Source organism: Tinamus guttatus, unplaced genomic scaffold (assembly GCF_059628265.1).
Source record: "Tinamus guttatus ecotype Peru unplaced genomic scaffold, ASM5962826v1 Tinamus_guttatus_pri_ptg000876l, whole genome shotgun sequence".
In the NCBI taxonomy this organism is placed as follows: Eukaryota; Metazoa; Chordata; class Aves; order Tinamiformes; family Tinamidae; genus Tinamus; species Tinamus guttatus.
This window is the reverse complement of record NW_028289410.1, coordinates 48437-71998: the sequence shown is the minus strand read 5'-3', so window position 1 is coordinate 71998 and position 23562 is coordinate 48437. Positions and strand designations below refer to the sequence as shown.

Here is a 23562-nt window from a genome sequence, read left to right as displayed (position 1 = left end):
ATAGGGAGCCATTGGGAGCCCCATAGGGAGCCCCTGCCAAATAGGGAGCCATTGGGAGCCCCATAGGGAGCCCCTGCCAAATAGGGAGCCATTGGGAGCCCCATAGGGAGCCCCTGCCAAATAGGGAGCCATTGGGAGCCCCATAGGGAGCCCCTGCCAAATAGGGAGCCATTGGGAGCCCCATAGGGAGCCCCTGCCAAATAGGGAGCCATTGGGAGCCCCATAGGGAGCCCCTGCCAAATAGGGAGCCATTGGGAGCCCCATAGGGAGCCCCTGCCATAGGGACCCCCTGGCGCTGGCGCCGCTGCTGGAGGCGGAGCTCGGCCTAAGCCCCGCCCAGGTAACCCCTCCCCCCCCGGAGGCCCCTCCCCCTGGGGGCGGGGCCGCCCTCGCGTTGGCTCCGCCCCCTTCCCGCAGCTGGTCGAGCGGCGCCTCCGCGAGCTCCGCCCCCCCGCCGGGACCAAGATGGCCGCCGCGGGAGACCCCGCCCCTTCCAAGATGGCCGCCGAGGGACACCCCGCCCCTCCCAGCGTGGCCGCCGCGGGAGAGCCCGCCCCTTCCAAGATGGCCGCCGCGGGAGACCCCGCCCCTCCCAACATGGCCGCCGCCCCTTCCAAGATGGCCGCCGGCCCCGTGACCCGCCGGGCGGCCAAGATGGCCGCCAAGATGGCGGCGGCCGCCGCGGCTCCACCCCCGGCGCGGGCCAACATGGCGGCGCCGCGGCGGGGGCGGGGCCGGCGCGGCGGCCGCCATCTTGGCCGGGGGCGGAGCTGAGCCCTGATTGGCCGCTCGTTCCCCCCCCCCCCCCCGCGATGTCCCCAAGACTCCGGTGCCACCTCCGGGCCCCGCCTTTTATTGCGCCCCGCCCTTGGCGCCCGCGTGGGTGACGTCACCAGTGACGTCACCCGTGACATGGGGGACATGGGTGACGTCATTGGGGAAACGGCTGATGTTGGTGACGTCATCGGGGACGTCACGGGGGAAGCGGGCGATGTCGCCGGGGGCGGCGGCCCCGCCCCTGGCCCCGCCCCCCCGCGAGGCCCCGCCCCCCGAGGGGGCGTGGCACGTGACGCGGGCGGCGGCCTGGGCGCTGGGGGGGAGGGGCCGCCCGTTGAGCACCAGGGCCAGGGGGGTCGGGACCCGCACGGAGGAGAAGGACCAGACCTGGGGACAAGGGGGACAATGGGGACAATGGGGACAATGGGGGGAACGGGGGGACAACGGGGACAATGGGGACAATGGGGACATTGGGGGCAATGGGGACAATGGGGTCAATGGGGGCAATGGGGGGAATGGGGGGAATGGGGACAATGGGGACAATGGGGACATTGGGGACAATGGGGACATTGGGGGTGTTGGGGACACCAAGGGGCCCCCTGGACCCCCACGTGGCCCCAATGGCCACCAGGGGTCCCCAATGGCCCCCGTTGACCCCCATCGGCCCCCATTGACCCCCATTGGCTCCTATTGACCCCCATAGGCTCCCATTGACCCCCATTGGTCCCTGTTGACCCCCCATTGACCCCCATTGGCTGCCATTGGCCCCCATTGACCCCCGTTGACACCCATTGACTCCCATTGACTCCCGTTGACCCCCACTGACCCCCATTGGCCCCCGTTGATCCCCATTGACCCCATTGGCCCCCGTTGGCCGCCATTGTCCCGGTTTTGGCCCCACCTCCCCACGCTCCTCCACGCGGTGCTGCTGCAGGACGGGGGCCGCCAGGGCCAGCCCCCATTGACCCCCATTGACCCCTAATGACCCCCATTGAGCCCCATTGACCCTCATTGACCCCCATTGACCCCCATTGACCCCATTGACCCCCGTTGACCCTCATTGACCCCCGTTGGCTCCCATTGAGCCCCATTGGCTCCCATCGACCCCCATTGGCTCCCATTGACCCCCATTGGCTGCCATTGACTCCCGTTGACCCCCATTGATCCCCATTGACCCTCATTGACCCTCATTGGCCCCCATTGACCCCCATTGAGCCCCATTGACCCCCATTGGGTGCCATTGACCCCTGTTGACCCCCATCGGCTCCCATTGGCTCCCATTGACCCCATCAGCCCCCGTTGGCCCCCGTTGGCCCCGATTGGCCCGGTTTGGCCCGGTTTTGGCCCCACCTCCCCACGCTCCTCCACGCGGTGCTGCCGCAGGACGGGGGCCGCCAGGGCCAGCCCCCATTGACCCCCATTGACCCCCATTGACCCCCATTGGCTCCCATTGACCTCCATTGACCCCCATTGACCCCCATTGACCCCCATTGACCCCATTGACCCTCATTGACCCCCGTTGGCTCCCATTGACCCCCATTGGCCCCCTTTGACCCCCATCGGGTGCCATTGACCCTCATTGACCCCCGTTGGCTCCCATTGACCCCCATCGACCCCTATTGACCCTCATTGACCCCCGTTGGCTCCCATTGACCCCCATTGACACCCATTGGCTCCTATTGACGCCCATTGGCCCCCATTGACTCCCGTTGACCCCCATTGGCTCCTATTGATCCTCATCGGCTCCCATTGACCCCATTGGCCCCCGTTGGCCCCCGTTGACCCCCATCGGCCCCCATCGACCCCCATTGGCTCCCATCGACCCCCATTGGCTCCCATTGACCCCCATTGGCTGCCATTGACTCCCGTTGACCCCCATTGATCCCCATTGGCTCCCATTGACCCCGTTGGCCCCCATTGGCTGCCGTTGGCCCCGATTGGCCCGGTTTTGGCCCCACCTCCCCGCGCTCCTCCACGCGGTGCTGCCGCAGGACGGGGGCCGCCAGGGCCAGCCCCCATTGACCCCCATTGACCCCATCGACCCCCATTGGCTCCCATTGACCCCCATTGGCTCGCATTGACCCCTGTTGACCCCCATTGGCCCCCATTGACCCCCATTGACCCTCATTGACCCTCATTGGCCCCCATCGACCCCCATTGAGCCCCATTGACCCCCATTCGGTGCCATTGACTCCCGTTGACCCTCATCGGCCCCCATTGACTCCCGTTGACCCCCATTGACCCCCATTGGCTCCCATTGACCCCCATTGGCTCGCATTGACCCCCGTTGACCCCCATTGACTCCCGTTGACCCCCATTGACCCCCATTGGCTCCCATCGACCCCCATTGGCTCCCATTGACCCCCATTGGCTCGCATTGACCCCTGTTGACCCCCATTGGCCCCCATTGACCCCCATTGACCCTCATTGACCCTCATTGGCCCCCATCGACCCCCATTGAGCCCCATTGACCCCCATTCGGTGCCATTGACTCCCGTTGACCCTCATCGGCCCCCATTGACTCCCGTTGACCCCCATTGACCCCCATTGGCTCCCATTGACCCCCATTGGCTCGCATTGACCCCCGTTGACCCCCATTGACTCCCGTTGACCCCCATTGATCCCCATTGGCTCCCATTGACCCCGTTGGCCCCGATTGGCCCCCATTGGCTCCCATTGACCCCATTGGCTGCCATTGACCCCATCGACCCCCATTGACCCCCGTTGACACCCATTGGCTCCTATTGATGCCCATTGGCCCCCATTGACTCCCGTTGACCCCCATTGGCTCCTATTGATCCCCATCGGCTCCCATTGACCCCATTGGCCCCCGTTGACCCGCGTTGACCCTCATCGGCCCCCATCGACTCCCACTGGCTCCCATCGACCCCCATTGGCTCCCATTGACCCCCATTGGCTGCCATTGACCCCATCGACCCCCATTGGCTCCCATTGACCCCGTTGGCCCCGATTGGCCCGGTTTTGGCCCGGTTTGGCCCGGCTCTGGCCCCACCTCCCCGCGCTCCTCCACGCGGTGCTGCCGCAGGACGGGGACCGCCAGGGCCAGCCCCCATTGACCCCATTGACCCCATTGACCCTCATTGGCCCCCATTGACCCCCATCGACCCCATTGACCCTCATTGGCCCCCATTGAGCCCCATTGACCCCCATTGGCTCCCATTGACTCCCATTGACCCTCATTGACCCTCATTGACCCTCATTGGCCCCCATTGAGCCCCATTGACCCCCATTGGCCCCCATTGACCCCCATTGACCCTCATTGACCCCCGTTGGCTCCCATTGACCCCCATTGGCCCCCATTGACCCCCGTTGACACCCATTGGCTCCTATTGACACCCATTGACCCCCATTGACTCCCGTTGACCCCCATTGGCTCCTATTGATCCCCATCGGCTCCCATTGACCCCATTGGCCCCCGTTGACCCGCGTTGACCCCCATCGGCCCCCATCGACCCCCATTGGCTCCCATTGACCCCCATTGGCTCCCATTGACCCCCATTGGCTGCCATTGATTCCCGTTGACCCCCATTGATCCCCATTGGCTCCCATTGACCCCGTTGGCCCCGATTGGCCCGTTTTTGGCCCGGTTTGGCCCGGTTGTGGCCCCACCTCCCCGCGCTCCTCCACGCGGTGCTGCCGCAGGACGGGGGCCGCCAGGGCCAGCCCCCATTGACCCCATTGACCCCATTGCCCCCCATTGACCCCCATTGAGCGCCATTGACCCCCATTGACCCTCATTGACCCCCGTTGGCTCCCATTGACCCCATTGGCCCCCATTGACCCCCGTTGACACCCATTGGCTCCTATTGACGCCCATTGGCCCCCATTGACTCCCGTTGACCCCCATTGGCTCCTATTGATCCCCATCGGCTCCCATTGACCCCATTGGCCCCCGTTGACCCACGTTGACCCCCATCGGCCCCCATCGACCCCCACTGGCTCCCATCGACCCCCATTGGCTCCCATTGACCCCCATTGGCTGCCATTGACTCCCGTTGACCCCCATTGATCCCCATTGGCTCCCATTGACCCCGTTGGCCCCGATTGGCCCGGTTTTGGCCCGGGTCTGGCCCCACCTCCCCGCGCTCCTCCACGCGGTGCTGCCGCAGGACGGGGGCCGCCAGGGCCAGCCCCCATTGACCCCATCGACCCCCATTGGCTCCCATTGACCCCCATTGACCCCCATTGGCTCCCATTGACCCCCATTGACCCCATTGACCCTCATTGGCCCCCATTGACCCCCATCGACCCCCATTGACCCTCATTGACCCCCGTTGGCTCCCATTGACCCCCATTGGCTCCCATTGACCCCCATTGACCCCCATTGGCCCCCGTTGGCCCCCATTGTCCCGGGTCTGGCCCCACCTCCCCGCGCTCCTCCACGCGGTGCTGCCGCAGGACGGGGGCCGCCAGGGCCAGCCCCCATTGACCCCCATTGACCCTCATTGGCCCCCATTGAGCCCCATTGACCCCCATTGGGTGCCATTGACCCCCGTTGACCCTCATCGGCCCCCATTGACCCCCGTTGTCCCCCATTGACCCCATCGACCCCCATTGGCTCCCATTGACCCCCATTGATCCCATTGACCCTCATTGGCCCCCATTGACCCCCATCGACCCCCATTGACCCTCATTGACCCCCGTTGGCTCCCATTGACCCCCATTGGCTCCCATTGACCCCCATTGGCTCCCATTGACCCCCATTGGCCCCCATTGACTCCCGTTGACCCCCGTTGGCTCCCATTGACCCCCATTGGCCCCCATTGACTCCCGTTGACCCCCATTGGCTCCTATTGATCCCCATTGGCCCCCATTGACCCCCGTTGACCCCCATCGGCTCCCATTGACCCCCATTGGCTCCCATTGACCCCCATTGACCCTCATTGACCCCCATTGGCTCCCATTGACCCCCATTGGCCCCCATTGACCCCGTTGGCCCGGTTTTGGCCCGGTTTGGCCCGGGTCTGGCCCCACCTCCCCGCGCTCCTCCACGCGGTGCTGCCGCAGGACGGGGGCCGCCAGGGCCAGCCCCCATTGACCCTCATTGACCCCCATTGACCCCCATCGGCCCCCATTGACCCCCATTGGCCCCCATTGACCCCCATTGACCCCCATTGAGCCCCATTGACCCCCATTGGGTGCCATTGACCCCCGTTGACCCTCATCGGCCCTCATTGGCTGCCATTGATCCCCGTTGACCCTCATTGACCCCCATTGGCCCCCATTGACCCCCATTGACCCTCATTGACCCCCATTGGCCCCCATTTACCCCATTGGCCCCCATTGACCCCCATTGGGTGCCATTGACCCCCGTTGACCCTCATCGGCCCCCATTGACCCCCGTTGACCCCCATTGACCCCATCGACCCCCATTGGCTCCCATTGATCCCCATTGACCCTCATTGACCCCCATTGGCCCCCATTGACCCCATTGGCCCCCATTGGCTGCCATTGACTCCCGTTGACCCCCATTGACCCCCATTGGCTCCCATTGACCCCATCGACCCCCATTGGCTCCCATCGGCCCCCATTGACCCCCGTTGACACCCATTGGCTCCCATTGACCCCCATTGACCCCCATTGACCCCATTGGCCCCCATTGACCCCCATTGGCTCCCATTGACCCCCATTGAGCCCCATTGACCCCCATTGAGCCCCACTGACCCCCCATTGGGTGCCATTGACCCCCGTTGACCCTCATCGGCCCTCATTGGCTGCCATTGATCCCCGTTGACCCTCATTGACCCCCATTGGCCCCCATTGACCCCATCGACCCCCATTGGCTCCCATTGACCCCCATTGACCCCCATTGGCTGCCATTGACTCCCGTTGACCCCCATTGATCCCCATTGACTCCCATTGACCCCCATTGGCTGCCATTGACTCCCGTTGACCCCCATTGATCCCCATTGACTCCCATTGACCCCCATTGGCTGCCATTGACCCCCGTTGACCCTCATTGATCCCCATTGGCTCCCATTGACCCCGTTGGCCCCCGTTGGCCCCGATTGGCCCCCATTGACCCCCATTGACCCCCGTTGACCCCCATTGATCCCCATTGACTCCCGTTGACCCCCATTGATCCCCATTGGCTCCCATTGACCCCGTTGGCCCCCGTTGGCCCCGATTGGCCCCCATTGACCCCCATTGACCCCCGTTGACCCCCATTGATCCCCATTGACTCCCGTTGACCCCCATTGATCCCCATTGGCTCCCATTGACCCCGTTGGCCCCCGTTGGCCCCGATTGGCCCCCATTGACCCCCATTGACCCCCGTTGACCCCCATTGATCCCCATTGACTCCCGTTGACCCCCATTGATCCCCATTGGCTCCCATTGACCCCGTTGGCCCCGATTGGCCCGGTTTGGCCCGGTTTGGCCCGGCTCTGGCCCCACCTCCCCGCGCTCCTCCACGCGGTGCTGCCGCAGGACGGGGGCCGCCAGGGCCAGCGCGTCGCCCACGCGGGGGGCCCAGCCGGGCGCCGCGTTGAACACGTTGAGGGCCAGGGGGGTCCCGGCGGCGTCGGCCACGCCCACCGTGCTGTGACGTCATCACCATGACGTCACCGCGACATCATCACGACGTCACCCTCCCCCCCACCCCCCCCGGCGATCTCATTGGGTGGGGGCAAAATGGCGGCTTGGGGGGTGGGCGGGGATGCGCCGGGGGGGCCCCTATGGGATCTGTGATGTCATCACACAGGTGTGACGTCATCAAACGCGTGTGACGTCATGCGTGTGACCCCTATAGGGCTCCATAAGGGGGACATTGGGGCCCTGGGGACACCCTAGGGGGACACGGGGAGCCCTATGGGGACATGCGGAGATGCCACTGATGTCCCCATGTGACCTGTGACATCATCACACAGGTGTGATGTCATCAAACGCGTGTGACGTCATGCGTGCGATCCCTATAGGGCTCCATAGCGGGGTGCTGGGGGGCATTGGGGACCCTGGGGGGACATTGGGGACACTGGGGACACATTGGGGACATGTTGGGGACATTGGGGACCCGTTGGGGACACTGGGGACAATGGGGACACATTGGGGACATGTTGGGGACAGTGGGGACACTGGGGACACACGGGGGACACGTTGGGGACACACTGGGGACATTGGGGACACATTGGGGACATTGAGGACACATTGGGGACACACTAGGGATAATAGGGACACCTTGGGGACACTGGGGACACCTTGAAGACATTGGGGACACATTGGGGACACTGGGGACACATTGGGGACATGGGGATTCCTTGGGGACACATTGGGAACACAGTGGGGACATCAGGGACACATTAGGGACACGGGGGACACATTGGGGACACGTTGGGGACACTGGGGACAATGGGGACATGTTGGGGACATTGGGGACACGGGGACACGTTGGGGACACGTTGGGGACACCTTGGGGACACGTTGGGGACATGCTGGGGACAATGGGGACACATTGGAAACACCTTGGGGACGCTGGGGACACATTGGGGACACACTAGGGATATTGGGGACACCTTGGGGACATTGGGGACACATTGGGGACAGACTAGGGACATTGGGGACACATTGGGGACATTAGGGACGCATTAGGGACACATTGGGGACATTGGGGACACACTGGGAGGACATTGGGGACACCTTGGGAACGTTGGGGACATGGGGACACACTGGGGACATTTGGGACACATTGGGGACGTTGTGGACATGGGGACATGTTGGAGGGACATTGGTGACACTGAGGACACACTGGGGACACCTTGGGGACAATGGGGACACCTTGGGGACACACTAGGGACATTGGGGGCACATTGGGGACATTAGGGACGCATTAGGGACGCATTAGGGACACATTGGGGACATTGGGGACACACTAGGGATAATGGGGACACCATGGGGACATTGGGGACACATTGGGGACATTGGGGACATTGGGGACACATTGGGGACGTTGTGGACATGGGGACATGTTGGAGGGACATTGGTGACACTGAGGACACACTGGGGACACCTTGGGGACAATGGGGACACCTTGGGGGACATTGGGGACACATTTGGGACACCTTGGGGACATTTGGGACACATTGGGGACACACTAGGGACAATGGACACACCTTGGGGACACCTTGTGGACATTGGGGACACCTTGGGGACACCATGGGGACATTGGGGACACATTGGGAGGACATTGGGGACACATTGGGGACACTGGGGACACATTGGGGACACACTAGGGATATTGGGGACAATGGGGACACGCTGGGGACATGGGGGACACCGGGACACCTTGGGGACACCTTGGGGACATTGGGGACACTGGGGACACATTGGGGACATGGGGACATTGGGGACATTGGAGGGACAATGGGGGGAATGGGGACACCTTGGGGACACCTTGGGGACATTGGGGACACATTGGGGACACACTGGGGGCATTGGGGACACGCTGGGGACATGGGGACACCTTGGGGACACCTTGGGGACATTGGGGACATTGGGGACACTCACACGGGGACGCCCTCCGGTGGCGCCAGGCTGAACAGCACCCGCAGCAGCAGCGCCCGGCCCGGGTTGGGGACGTCGGGGGGACATTGGGGACATGGGGACACCTTGGGGACAGCTTGGGGACATTGGGGACACCTTGGGGACACTGGGGACACCTTGGGGACACTCACACGGGGACGCCCTCCGGTGGCGCCAGGCTGAACAGCACCCGCAGCAGCAGCGCCCGGCCCGGGTTGGGGACATTGGGGGGACATTGGGGACATGGGGGGACATTGGGGACATGGGGACACCTTGGGGACATTGGGGACACCTTGGGGACATTGGGGACACCTTGGGGACACTCACACGGGGACGCCCTCCGGTGGCGCCAGGCTGAACAGCACCCGCAGCAGCAGCGCCCGGCCCGGGTTGGGGACGTCGGGGACCAACGCGGCCACCGGCGTCGGGGACATCGGGGACGGCCCCGTCCCCAAGGGGCCCAGCAGGGCCGGGGACAGCGACGCCAAGAGGGGGCGGAGCCGCCGCGCCGGGACCTTCCCCTGGGGGGCGGGGCCGGCTTAGCCCCGCCCACTGGGGGACCCGCTTGTCCCCAAGGTCTCCGCAATGTCCCCTCAATGTCCCCCCGTTGTCCCCCATCGTCCCCACGTCCCCCATCGTCCCCATGTCCCCCATTATCCCCATTGCCCCCCATGTCCCCCATTGTCCCCATTGTCCCCATGTCCCCCCATTGTCCCCTCATTGTCCCCCATTGTCCCCATTGTCCCCCCACATTCCCCATGTCCCCCATTGTCCCTATGTCCTCCCATGTCCCCATTGTCCCCAACCCCCCTGTTATCCCCATGTCCCCCCATGTCTCCCCAGGTCCCCCATTGTCCCCATGTCCCCCATTATCCCCATGTCCCCCATTGCCCCCCATGTCCCCCATTGTCCCCCCATTGTCCTCCATCGTCCCCACGTCCCCCATTGTCCCCACGTCCCCCCATTATCCCCATTGCCCCCCACGTCCCCCATTATCCCCATGTCCCCATGTCCCCCCATTGTCCCCATTGTCCCCACGTCCCCCCATTGTCCCCATTGTCCCCCCACGTCCCCCATTGTCCCCACGTCCCCCATTGCCCCCATGTCCCCCATTATCCCCATTGCCCCCCATGTCCCCCATTGTCCCCATTGTCCCCATTGCCCCCATGTCCCCATTGTCCCCATTGCCCCCATGTCCCCATGTCCCCATTGTCCCCACATCCCCCATTGCCCCCAATGTCCCCATTGCCCCCATGTCCCCCCATGTCCCCATTGTCCCCACATCCCCCATTGCCCCCAATGTCCCCATTGCCCCCATGTCCCCCCATGTCCCCATTGTCCCCACATCCCCCATTGCCCCCAATGTCCCCATTGCCCCCATGTCCCCCCATGTCCCCCATTGTCCCCACATCCCCCATTGCCCCCATGTCCCCCCATGTCCCCATTCTCCCCATGTCCCCCCATGTCCCCATTCTCCCCATGTCCCCCCATTGTCCCCATTGTCCCCATGTCCCCCCACATCGCGCTGTCACCCGCTGCCCCAGCAGGTGGCAGAGGCGCCGCAGGAAGCGCCGCAGCCGCCGCCGCCTCCTCCGCGGCTCCGCCCACCCGGGGCGGAGCTCGGCCGCCCGCGCCAGGGCCGCCAGCGCCGCCCCGAACTGCTCCGTGAACTGCAGCAGCTGGACACGCCCCCCCGGTGACGTCACGGACACGCCCACCCCCGCAAGCCCCGCCCATATACTCCAAACCCCGCCCCTCCGCGCCAAACCCCGCCCCCGCGGCGCCTTTAAGAGCCCCGGGGCTCCCCCGCCCCCTCCCGCGCTGCCCCAGGCCCCGCCCACCCCCGCAAGCCCCGCCCCTCTGCTCCAAACCCCGCCCACGCGGCGCCTTTAAGAGCCCCGGGGCTCCCCCGCCCCCTCCCGCGCTGCCCCAGGCCCCGCCCACCCCCGCAAGCCCCGCCCATCTACTCCAAACCCCGCCCCTCTGCGCCAAACCCCGCCCACGCGGCCCCTTTAAGAGCCCCGGGGCTCCCCCGCGCCCCCTAGCCCCGCCCACGCGGACCCAGGCCCCGCCCACCCCGCAGCCCCCCCCCCCCCCCCGGTTTCTCCTTATAGGGCCCCGGGGCTCCCCCGCCCTCCCCGCCCGTGGCCCCGCCCACTCGCTTCTAGCCCCGCCCCCGAGGGGGCCTTTATGGCCCCCCTCCCTGGCCCCGCCCACCCCCTCCTACTCCCCCCCCCCCCCCGGCGGCTCCTTCTAAACCCTAGGGGCTCCCCCGGCCCCGCCCCCGCCCCCTCGTTTAGGCCCCGCCCCCGGCTTAAACCCCGCCCCCGTTTAAACCCCGCCCCCGTTAGGCCCCGCCCCGTTAGGCCCCGCCCCTCACCGCCGCCCGGTTCAGGTGCAGGTCGGCGTTGCGGGCGGCCCGCGGGTCCACCTGCTCCTGGGGGGGGGAAAGGGGGCGGAGTCAGCGCCCCGGACACGCCCCCTCGCCCCCAGCCCCGCCCATTCGCCCCTAGCCCCGCCCACAGAAACCCCAGCCCCCTCCCGCAGCCTGACCCCTAAAGCCACGCCCACCCCCTATAGCCCCGCCCCATAGCCCCGCCCACCGGCCACATAACCCCGCCCACCTCCATAGCCCCTCCCACCTCCCCTCGCCCCGCCCACACCCCATGAATACCCAGCTCCGCCCCCCAGCCCCATTGCACCCCCCCCCCACGGGCCCATAGACCCGCCCTTAGCCCCGCCCCCTAACCTTTAGCCCCGCCCCCTCGCCCGCCCACCGTTAGCCCCGCCCGCAGCCCCTTGACCCCGCCCCCAGCCTCTTAGCCCCGCCCCCGGGCCACAGCAGCCCCATTGCACCCCCCCCCCCGGGGCCCATAGCCCCTCCCCCTCCCTTAGCCCCGCCCGCAGGCCTTTAGCCCCGCCCCCCGGATCCCCTCAGCCCCATTGCAACGCCCCCGGCCTATAGCCCCGCCCCCTCCCTTAGCCCCTCCCCCTTTGGCCCGCCCCCTCCCTTAGCCCCGCCCCCAGCCCCCCTGGACCCCCTCAGCCCCATTGCACCCCCCCCCCGGCCCCTAGCCCCTTCCCTCCCCCTCTAGCCCCTCCCCCTCCCTTAGCCCCGCCCCCAGGCCCTTAGCTCCGCCCCTGTCTTCTAGCCCCGCCCCCAGGGCTTTAGCCCCGGCCCCCTGGACCCCCTCAGCCTCATTGCAACCCCCCCCCGGGCCCATAGCCCCTTCCCATCCCTTAGCCCCGCCCCTCCCTTGGCCCCGCCCTCTTTAGCCCCGCCCCCCGTTGGCCCCGCCCCTCACCGCGCGGGCGTAGGCGGCCAAGGCGCTGCGGGCGGCGCCGGGGCCCTGCCCCCCCGCGAAGAACAGGGCCACGTAGGCGTTGCCAAGGACGACTGCAAGGGATCATGGGAGCGTGAGCGGGAACGGCCCGGGATGACCCGGGATAACGTGGGAATGACATGGGATAACACGGGAATGACCCGGGAATGATGTGGGATAACACGGGAATGACCCATGTCCCCCCCGTGTCACCCGTGTCCCCTCACAGTGTCCCCCATGTCCCCCCATGTCCCCAACGTGTCCCCATGTCCCCAACATGTCCCCAATGTCCCCAACGTGTCCCCAACGTGTCCCCAACGTGTCCCCCATGTCCCCAATATCCCCAACCTGTCCCCAACGTCCCCAACGTGTCCCAACGTCCCCAATGTCCCCAACATGTTCCCAATGTCCCCAACGTGTCCCCAATGTCCCCAATGTCCCCATGTCCCCAACGTGTCCCCATGTCCCCAATGTCCCCATGTCCCCAACGTGTCCCCAATGTCCCCATGTCCCCAATGTCCCCCCATGTCCCCAATGTGTCCCCAATGTGTCCCCATGTCCCCCAATGTCCCCAATGTGTCCCCATGTCCCCGTGTCCCCATGTCCCCGACGTCCCCAACGTGTCCCCCAATGTCCCCAAGGTGTCCCCAATGTCCCCAACGTGTCCCCAACGTGTCCCCATGTCCCCAATGTGTCCCCATGTCCCCAATGTCCCCCATGTCCCCATGTCCCCAATGTCCCCAACGTGTCCCCAACGTGTCCCCAATGTCCCCAACGTGTCCCCAACATGTCCCCAATGTCCCCAATGTCCCCAACGTGTCCCCACCGTGTCCCCCCCGTGTCCCCATTGTCCCCATTGTCCCCATACGCCAGTTCCGGCCATCCCGGGGGTCGCAGCGCACGGCGCCCTTGGCCACCTCCACGCTCTGCTCCGTGTCCCCAACGTGTCCCCAACGTGTCCCCAACGTGTCCCCAACGTGTCCCCATGTCCCCAACATGTCCCCATGTCCCCATGTCCCCAAGGTGTCCCCGTGTCCCCAACGTGTCCCCAATGTCCCCAACGTGTCCCCAACGTGTCCCCAATGTCCCCAATGTCCCCACCGTGTCCCCAATGTCCCCCCCGTGTCCCCATTGTCCCCATTGTCCCCATACGCCAGTTCCGTCCATCCCGGGGGTCGCAGCGCACGGCGCCCTTGGCCACCTCCACGCTCTGCTCCGTGTCCCCAACGTGTCCCCAACGTGTCCCCATGTCCCCAACGTGTCCCCAACGTGTCCCCAATGTCCCCAACGTGTCCCAATGTCCCCAACGTGTCCCCAATGTCCCCCCCGTGTCCCCATTGTCCCCATTGTCCCCATACGCCAGTTGCGGCCATCCCGGGGGTCGCAGCGCACGGCGCCCTTGGCCACCTCCACGCTCTGCTCCGTGTCCCCAACGTGTCCCCAACGTGTCCCCAACGTGTCCCCAACATGTCCCCAACGTGTCCCCATGTCCCCAACGTGTCCCCCATGTCCCCAATGTCCCCAACGTGTCCCCAATGTCCCCCAATGTCCCCAACGTGTCCCCAACGTGTCCCCATTGTCCCCATGTCCCCAACGTGTCCCCATGTCCCCGTGTCCCCATGTCCCCAACATGTCCCCATGTCCCCAGCGTGTCCCCAACGTGTCCCCAACGTGTCCCCCATTGTCCCCAACGTGTCCCCATTGTCCCCATTGTCCCCATACGCCAGTTCCGGCCATCCCGGGGGTCGCAGCGCACGGCGTCCTTGGCCACCTCCACGCTCTGCTCCGTGTCCCCAATGTCCCCAATGTCCCCATGTCCCCAACGTGTCCCCAATGTCCCCAACGTGTCCCCATTGTCCCCATACGCCAGTTCCGGCCATCCCGGGGGTCGCAGCGCACGGCTCCCTTGGCCACCTCCACACTCTGCTCCGTGTCCCCGACGTGTCCCCAATGGGTCCCCAACGTCCCCAACGTGTCCCCAACGTCCCCAACGTGTCCCCAACGTGTCCCCAACGTGTCCCCAATGTCCCCCCATTGTCCCCATTGTCCCCATTGTCCCCATACGCCAGTTCCGTCCATCCCGGGGGTCGCAGCGCACGGCGCCCTTGGCCACCTCCACGCTCTGCTCCGTGTCCCCAACGTGTCCCCAACGGGTCCCCAATGTCCCCAATGTGTCCCCCCCGTGTCCCCATTGTCCCCATTGTCCCCATACGCCAGTTGCGGCCATCTCGGGGGTCGCAGCGCACGGCGCCCTTGGCCACCTCCACGCTCTGCTCCGTGTCCCCAACGTCCCCAACGGGGCCCCAATGTCCCCAATGTCCCCAACGTGTCCCCAACGTGTCCCCAATGTCCCCATTGTCCCCATTGTCCCCATTGTCCCCATACGCCAGTTCCGGCCATCCCGGGGGTCGCAGCGCACGGCGCCCTTGGCCACCTCCACGCTCTGCTCCGTGTCCCCGACGTCCCCAACGTCCCCGACGGGTCCCCCCTGGCGCAGGGCCTGGGACAGGGCCCGGAGCGCCCCCGCGTGGGGACCCTGCGTGACAAGGACACGACAGGGACACGCTAAGGACACGCTAAGGACACGTGTCCCCAGGTGTCCCCAAGGTGTCCCCAAGGTGTCCCCAAGGTGTCCCCAAAGACCCCCAAAATCCCCAAATCCCACAGAAATGCCCCAAAATGTGGCCCCAAAGTGTCCCCATGCACACGCTAAGGACACGCTAAGGACACGCGAAGGACACACTAAGGACACGTGTCCCCAAGGTGTCCCCAAGGTGCCCCCAAAGACCCTCGAAATCGCCAAATCCCACAGAAATGCCCCAAAATGTGGCCCCAAAGTGTCCCCAAAGTGTCCCCATGCACATGCTAAGGACACGCGAAGGACACGCGAAGGACACGTGTCCCCAAGGTGTCCCCAAGGTGTCCCCAAGGTGTCCCCAAAGACCCCCAAAATCGCCAAATCCCACAGAAATGCCCCAAAATGTGGTCCCAAAGTGTCCCCAAAGTGTCCCCAAAGACCCCCGAAATCGCCAAATTCCACAGAAATGCCCCAAAATGCGGCCCCAAAGTGTCCCCAAGCACATGCTAAGGACACGCTAAGGACACGCTAAGGACACGCGAAGGACACGTGTCCCCAAGGTGTCCCCAAGGTGTCCCCAAAGACCCCCAAAATCCCCAAATCCCACAGAAATGCCCCAAAATGCGGCCCCAAAGTGTCCCCCATGTCCCCCAATGTCCCCCAATGTCCCCCCATTGTCCCCAATCCCCCCCAATCCTCCCCATGTCCCCAATGTCCCCCATGTCCCCATTGTCCCCAATCCCCCCCATTGTCCCCAATGTCCCCCATGTCCCCAATATCCCCCATGTCCCCTATGTCCCCAATGTCCCCAACATCCCCCATGTCCCCAATGTCCCCCCATGTCCCCAACATCCCCAACATCCCCCATCCCCCCCATTGTCCCTGATGTCCCAAACGTCCCCATTGCCCCCAATATCCCCCCATGTCCCCATGTCCCCAATGTCCCCAATATCCCCCATGTCCCCTATGTCCCCATTGTCCCCAACATCCCCAATGTTCCCCATCCCCCCCATTGTCCCCAATGTCCCCAATATCCCCCATTGTCCCCAATCCCCCCATTGTCCCCCATGTCCCCAATCCCCCCATCGTCCCCAATCCCCCCATTGTCCCCAACGTCCCCATTCCCCCCATTGTCCCCAATCCCCCCATTGTCCCCAATCCCCCCAACGTCCCCATTCCCCCCATTGTCCCCATTGTCCCCCCTCACCTGCTCCAGCGCCCCCCGGAAGCAGCGCCGGGCCCCGCCCACATCCCCAACGTCCCCAACGTCCCCAATGTCCCCCAACGTCCCCATTGACCCCAATGTCCCCATTGTCCCCAATGTCCCCATTGTCCCCAATGTCCCCCAACGTCCCCATTGTCCCCCCATTCCCCCCATTCCCCCCAATGTCCCCCCATTGTCACCCCCTACCTGCTCGAGGGCCCCCCGGAAGCAGCGCCGGGCCCCGCCCACGTCCCCCCGGTGCCACCGCAGCCGCCCCAGGTGCCACCAGGCGGCCGCCAGGCCGGGCGCCATCTTGAGCGCGCGCCGCAGGGCGCCCTCCGTGCTCCTGATGACGTCACCGATGACGTCACCGATGACGTCGCCGCGGGGGGCGGCGCCGCGGGGGGCGCCGGTGATGTCACCGGTGACGTCACGGCCGCGCGCCGCCAGGCTCAGCGCCCGGGCGCGCAGGAGCAGGGCCTGGGCCCACAGGGACGGCGGCACTGGGGACAATGGGGACATCAGTGGGGACAATGGGGGGAATGGGGACGTTGGGGACAATGGGGGGAATGGGGGCAATGGGGACATTGGGGACAATGGGGACAATGGGGGGAATGGGGACAATGGGGACAATGGGGACAATGGGGGCGTTGGGGACATTGGGGACAATGGGGACAATGGGGGGAATGGGGACAATGGGGACAATGGGGACAATGGGGGCGTTGGGGACATTGGGGGCAATGGGGACAATGGGGGCGTTGGGGACAATGGGGGGAATGGGGGAATGGGGACAATGGGGACAATGGGGACATCAGTGGGGACAATGGGGACACTGGGGGCAATGGGGACGTTGGGGGCAATGGGGACGTTGGGGGCATTTGGGGACATTAGGGACAATGTGGGGGTGTCCCCAGCCCCATAGGGTGACACTAAAGGTGTCCCCAAGCCCATAGGGTGCCACATAGAGTGTCCCCAACCCCATAGGGTGACACAAGGGATGTCCCCAGCCCCATAGGGTGACACAGGGGATGTCCCCAGCCCCATAGGGTGACAGTGGGAGGGTCCCCAAGGCCATAGGGTGACACAGGGGATGTCCCCAGCCCCATAGGGTGACACTTAAGGTGTCCCCAAGCCCATAGGGTGACAAGTGGGAGGGTCCCCAAGGCCATAGGGTGACACAGGGGATGTCCCCAAGCCCATAGGCTGCCCCACAGAGTGTCCCCAAGCCCATAGGGTGACACAAGGGGTGTCCCCAGCCCCATAGGGTGCCACATAGAGTGTCCCCAGCCCCATAGGGTGACACAAGGGGTGTCCCCAGCCCCATAGGGTGACAGTGGGAGGGTCCCCAGCCCCATAGGGTGACACAGGGGATGTCCCCAGCCCCATATGGTGTCCCATGGGGTGTCCCCAACCCCATAGGGTGACACAGGGGATGTCCCCAGCCCCACAGGGTGCCCCATAGAGTGTCCCCAACCCCATAGGGTGCCACTTAAGGTGTCCCCAAGCCCATAGGGTGACAGTGGGAGGGTCCCCAAGCCCATAGGGTGACACAGGGGATGTCCCCAGCCCCATAGGGTGCCCCATAGAGTGTCCCCAGCCCCATAGGGTGTCCCATAGGGCGTCCCCAGCCCCATAGGGTGACAGTGGGAGGGTCCCCAAGCCCATAGGGTGACACAGGGGATGTCCCCAGCCCCATAGGGTGCCCCATAGAGTGTCCCCAGCCCCACAGGGTGACAGTGGAAGGGTCTCCAGCCCCATAGGGTGACACAAGGGATGTCCCCAGCCCCATAGGGTGCTCCATAGAGTGTCCCCAGCCCCATAGGGTGACACTTAAGGTGTCCCCAAGCCCATAGGGTGACACTGGGAAGGTCCCCAAGGCCATAGGGTGACACAGGGGATGTCCCCAAGCCCATAGGGTGCCACATAGGGCGTGCCCAGCCCCATAGGGTGCCACAGGGGATGTCCCCAGCCCCATATGGTGTCCCATGGGATGTCCCCAAGCCCATAGAGGGCCCCATAGAGTGTCCCCAGCCCCATAGGGTGACACAGGGGATGTCCCCAAGCCCATAGGCTGCCCCACAGAGTGTCCCCAACCCCATAGGGTGACACAAGGGGTGTCCCCAACCCCATAGAGTGCCCCATAGAGTGTCCCCAAGCCCATAGGGTGACACTAAAGGTGTCCCCAAGCCCATAGGGTGCCACAGGGGATGTCCCCAAGCCCATAGGGTGACACTTAAGGTGACCCCAGCCCCACAGGGTGCCCCATAGAGTGTCCCCAGCCCCACAGGGTGCCACTCAAGGTGTCCCCAGCCCCATAGGGTGCCACAGGGGGATGTCCCCAGCCCCATAGGCTGCCCCATAGAGTGTCCCCAGCCCCATAGGATGACACTCAAGGTGTCCCCAACCCCATAGGGTGCCACAGGGGATGTCCCCAGCCCCATAGGGTGACACAAGGGGTGTCCCCAACCCCATAGGGTGACACAGGGGATGTCCCCAAGCCCATAGGGTGACACTCAAGGTGTCCCCAGCCCATAGGGTGCCCCATAGAGTGTCCCCCCGCGTCACCTGCCACCTCCTCCATGCGCCGCAGCGTCCTCAGCACCTCGGCCCGCAGCAGCTCCCGGCGCCGGCGCCGCGCGGCCGCGTCCCCGACGTCCCCGGTGTCCCCAATGTCACCGGTGTCACCGCGACGGGTGTCCCCGGTGTCCCCGGTGTCCCCGGTGTCACCGTGACGGGTGTCCCCGGTGTCACCAATGTCACCGTGACGGGTGTCCCCGGTGTCCCCGGTGTCCCCGGTGTCACCGTGATGGGTGTCCCCGGTGTCCCCGGTGTCCCCGGTGTCGCTGTCCCCGCTGCTGTCGCCGTCGTCGTCCCCGTCGCTGTCGTCGCCGTCGTCGTCGCTGTCGTCGTAGCAACCGGCCGCCCCCCGCAGCCGGGCCCGGAAGCGGAAGAGCTCGGAGAGGAGGGCCTGGAAAAACACGGGAAAAGGGGGGGCCCCGGCGTCCGGGAGGGCCGTTAGCCCCGTTGCCAAATAGGGAGCCATTGGGAGCCCCATAGGGAGCCCCTGCCAAATAGGGAGCCATTGGAGCCCCATAGGGAGCCCCTGCCAAATAGGGAGCCATTGGGAGCCCCATAGGGAGCCCCCTGCCAAATAGGGAGCCATTGGGAGCCCCATAGGGAGCCCCTGCCAAATAGGGAGCCATTGGGATCCCCATAGGGAGCCCCCTGCCAAATAGGGAGCCATTGGGAGCCCCATAGGGAGCCCCTGCCACATAGTGATCCATAGGGACCCAATAGTGACCCCTGCCCCATAGGGATCCATGGGGCTGCCCCATAGGGCCCCCCCCTGCCCCATAAGGCCCCGCCCACCTCCAGGCTCCTCAGCGCTTCCGCCCCCTCCGGGCCGCCGTCGCCGCCGCCATCTTGGGGCTCCCCCCCCGCGGCCTCCGGTACCGGCGGCTCCGGCCGCGCCGCCATGGCCACGCCCCCCCTCCCCTCCGCGCAATGCGCATGCGCGCCGCAGAGGGCGGGGGAGCACCTGCGCACGCGCACTCACCCCCGCCCCGTCCCCATGGCAACGCGCATGCGCCCCGCCCCCTCCGCGGCGCCCCCGCCCCGTCCCCATGGCAACGCTCATGCGCGCGCGCCCCAGCGCCCCCTCCCACTGCGCATGCGCATCCCCCCTCCCTCCCGCGCGGGGCTTCCCGCCCTGAGGCGAAACCACGTGGCCGGCGGAGGGGGGGGGGGGAGCAGCAAAAAAAGAGCCGAAAACACCCAAAAAAGGTCAATTTTATTCCAAAATCAGCAGGTTTCCTGGAGCTGGAGCCTCTCGGGAAGCGCCTGGAGGAGGAAAAGGGAAGGGGGGGTTGGCGAAATGTGTCCGACCCCCCCAACGGGGTTTGTGCGGCCCCGCAAATGCCGCCCGGCCCCGGGGCGGCCCCTCCGCGGGGCCCCGGCCGGGCGGGTGAAGGGGAAAAGCCGCCGCTTGGCTCTGCGACGCCGCCAAACCCCGGCGCCCGCGGCTGGCGGCGCCGAGGGGAACGCGGGTCGGGTGCGGGGGACACCGAAACGGGGTAAAATGAGGTAAAATCGGGAAAAAATGCGGGGGAAATGGGGTAAAACGGGGGGAAATGGGGGTTTTACCTCAGCGCGCCCCGGAGCTCCGCGCGCGCCGCCGCCGCGGGGCGGACTGAGGGGAGCGCGGCGCGGCGGCGGGCGGGGGAGGCGGGCGCGGTGACGTGGCGCCGCGCCATTGGCTGCCCGCGCGCGGCCGCGCCGCTGCCATTGGCTGGGGGCGTTATGCAAATGTGGGGAGGCCGCGCCCCTCCCCGGAGCGTGGATCACTATGTGGCAGGGGGGTCCCTATGGGGCAGCCCTATGGCTCACTATGTGGCAGGGGTCCCTATGGGGTCTATGGGTCCCTATGGGGTCTATGGGTCCCTATGGGGTCTATGGGTCTCTAAGGGGCACCTATGGGGTCTCTATGGGTCTCTATAGGGCAGCTATGGGGTCCCTATTGGTCTCTATGGGGTCTCTATTTTGGGGATGTACAGGAACATATAGGGACCTATAGGGGACACATAGGGCCTATAGGGGATGTATAGAGACCTAAAGGGGACAGATAGGGACACATAGAGGATGTATAGGAATGTATAGAGCCCATGGGGGACATATAGGGACCTATAGGGGATGTATAGGGGTCATATAGAGAGTTATAGCGATCTATAGGGGACATATAAGGACAAATAGAGGTTTTATAGGAATGTATAGAACGCATATAGGGGCCTATAGGGGACATCTATGGACGTATAGACGTCATACAGAGATCTCTAAGGGACATATAGGGACACATAGAGGGTGTATAGGAATGTATAGAACACATAGGGGACATATAGGGACGTATAGGGGTCATATAGAGACCCACAGGGACCTATAGAGGACATATAGGGACAGATAGAGGTTGTATAGGAATGTATAGAACACATAGGGAACATATAGAGACATATAGGGGACATATACGGACATATCGGGGCCATACAGAGACCCACAGGGACCTATAGAGCACATATACAGATGTACAGAGGCCATATAGGAATGTATAGAACCCATAGGGGGACATATAAGGGCCTATAGGGGATGTATAGGGACATATAGGGGTCATATAGGGACCTATAGCAGACATATCGGGACAGATAGAGGATGTATAGGAACGTATCGAACCCATAGGAGACATATAGGTCCCTATAGGGGACATATAGATAATGTATAGAACCCATAGGGGACATATAGGGGCCTATAGGGAACATATATGGGTCATATAGGGACCCACAGGGACCTATAGAGAACATATAGGGACGTATAGAGGTTGTATAGGAATGTATAGGACCCATAGGGGAGCTATAGGGGACACGGGGGGTCCAACACGCTCCGCCCCGCCCCCCCTTTCCCAGCATGCCCTTGGCCCCGCCCCCCGCACGTATGTAAATTAACCTCCTTAACGCACTGCAAATAAAGACCCGGGAGCCGCCATCTTGGAGGCCCTTTATTGCCTTATAGGGGACCTATAGGAGCTATAGGGGCCCTGGGGAGCCTATAGGGCTCAGGGGGGCTATAGGGGCCGTGGGGAGCCTATAGGACTTGGGGGGGGGGCTATAGGGAGCCTATAGGGCTGGGGGGCGCTATAGGGGCCCTGGGGAGCCTATAGGACTTGTGGGGCGCTATAGGGGTCACGGGGAGCCTATAGGGCTTGGGGAGGGGCTATGGGGAGCCTATGGGGCTGGAGGGGGCTATAGGGGCCATGGGGAGCCTATAGGGGCCATGGGGAGCCTATAGGAGCTATGGGGAGCCTATAGGAGCTATGGGGAGCCTATATGGGTGGGGGGGTCTATAGGATCTATAGGCCCTGGGGGGGGGTCTATAGGGCCCTATGGATGCACCAGGGGGTCCCCCGGGGCCGTATCTGCCCCCCAAGTGGGTGCGGGGGCCATAGGGCGCCATAAGGGGGGTCCCAGGGCATCATGGGAGCCGCGAGCACCTATAGGGCCTATAGGGTCAGGAGAGGGGAGGGCGGCACCTCAACCCTATGGAGACGACCAGAGCCCCATAGGGACCCAACTAAGGGGGACGCAGAAGATCTATAGGGTCAAGAAGAGACTTATGGGGCACCTAAACCCTATGGAGAAGACCCCAACCCCATAGAAACCCATTGAAAGAAGACTTGGAGGATCTATAGGGTCAAGAGGAGCGTCATGGGGCCACCAGAACCCTATGGAGAAGACCCAAAGCCTATAGAGACCCATTGGAAGACGACGTAGAAGATCTATAGTGTCAAGAGGAGCATCATGGGACCACCTAAAGCCTATGGAGAAGATCAGAACCCCATAGAGACCCATTGAAAGAAGACTTAGGAGATCTATAGGGTCAAGAAGAGACTTATGGGGCTACTTCAACCCAATGGAGAAGCCCCAAACCCAGCAGAAACCCAACTAGGGAGGATGTAGAAGATCTATAGGGTCAACCAGAGCATCATGGGGCCACCAGAACCCTATGGAGAAGATCCAAACTCCATAGAGACCTAAACTAAGGAGGACGTAGAGGATCTATAGGGTCAACCAGAGCATCATGGGGCCACCAGAACCCTATGGAGAAGCCCCAAACCCAACAGAAACCCAACTAAGGAGGATCTAGGAGGTCTATAGTGTCAAGAGGAGCATCATGAGGCCACCTATACCCAATGGAGAAGATCAGAACCCACCAGAAACCCAACCAAGGAGGATCTAGGAGATCTATAGGGTCAAGAGGAGCATCATGGGGCCACCAGAACCCCATGGAGAAGATCAGAACCCAACCAAGGAGGATCTAGGAGATCTATAGGGTCAAGAGGAGCATCACGGGGCTACCAGAACCCTATGGAGAAGATCAGAACCCAACAGAAACCCAACCAAGGAGGATCTAGGAGATCTATAGGATCTAGAGGAGGATGATGGGGCCACCAGAACCCTATGGAGAAGATCAGAACCCAACAGAAACCCAACTAAGGAGGATGTAGGAGATCTATAGGATCTAGAGGAGCATCACGGGGCCACCAGAACCCCATGGAGAAGATCAGAACCCAACTAAGGAGGATGTAGAAGACCTATAGG

At 64.3% G+C, this 23562-nt stretch overlaps 1 protein-coding gene across 1 annotated transcript; it reads right to left on the bottom strand.

Moving 5' to 3' along the window:
* Positions 1-852: 852 nt before the first annotated feature.
* Positions 853-19897, bottom strand: LOC148591279 (tetratricopeptide repeat protein 5-like). Its single transcript, XM_088537882.1, has 10 exons — positions 19790-19897; positions 19274-19388; positions 16628-16923; positions 15024-15174; positions 12621-12712; positions 11696-11752; positions 10848-10994; positions 9643-9836; positions 7195-7339; positions 853-1164 (listed from the first exon to the last, which is right to left on the bottom strand). Exons 1-10 carry the CDS (start codon positions 19895-19897, stop codon positions 853-855), a joined length of 1617 nt encoding a protein of 538 aa, XP_088394008.1.
* Positions 19898-23562: the final 3665 nt, after the last annotated feature.

What these genes read in the sequence shown, in the direction of transcription:
- LOC148591279 (XM_088537882.1), bottom strand. Translation starts at nt 19,897, where the DNA reads ATGGCGGCGCGGCCGGAGCCGCCGGTACCGGAGGCCGCGGGGGGGGAG. An exon ending in AAGCGCTGAGGAGCCTGGAG is followed by an intron (nt 19,389 to 19,789) that starts GTGGGCGGGGCC and finishes GTGTTTTTCCAG; the next exon opens with GCCCTCCTCTCCGAGCTCTT. An exon ending in TGGCCGCCTACGCCCGCGCG is followed by an intron (nt 11,753 to 12,620) that starts GTGAGGGGCGGG and finishes TCCCCCCCCCAG; the next exon opens with GAGCAGGTGGACCCGCGGGC.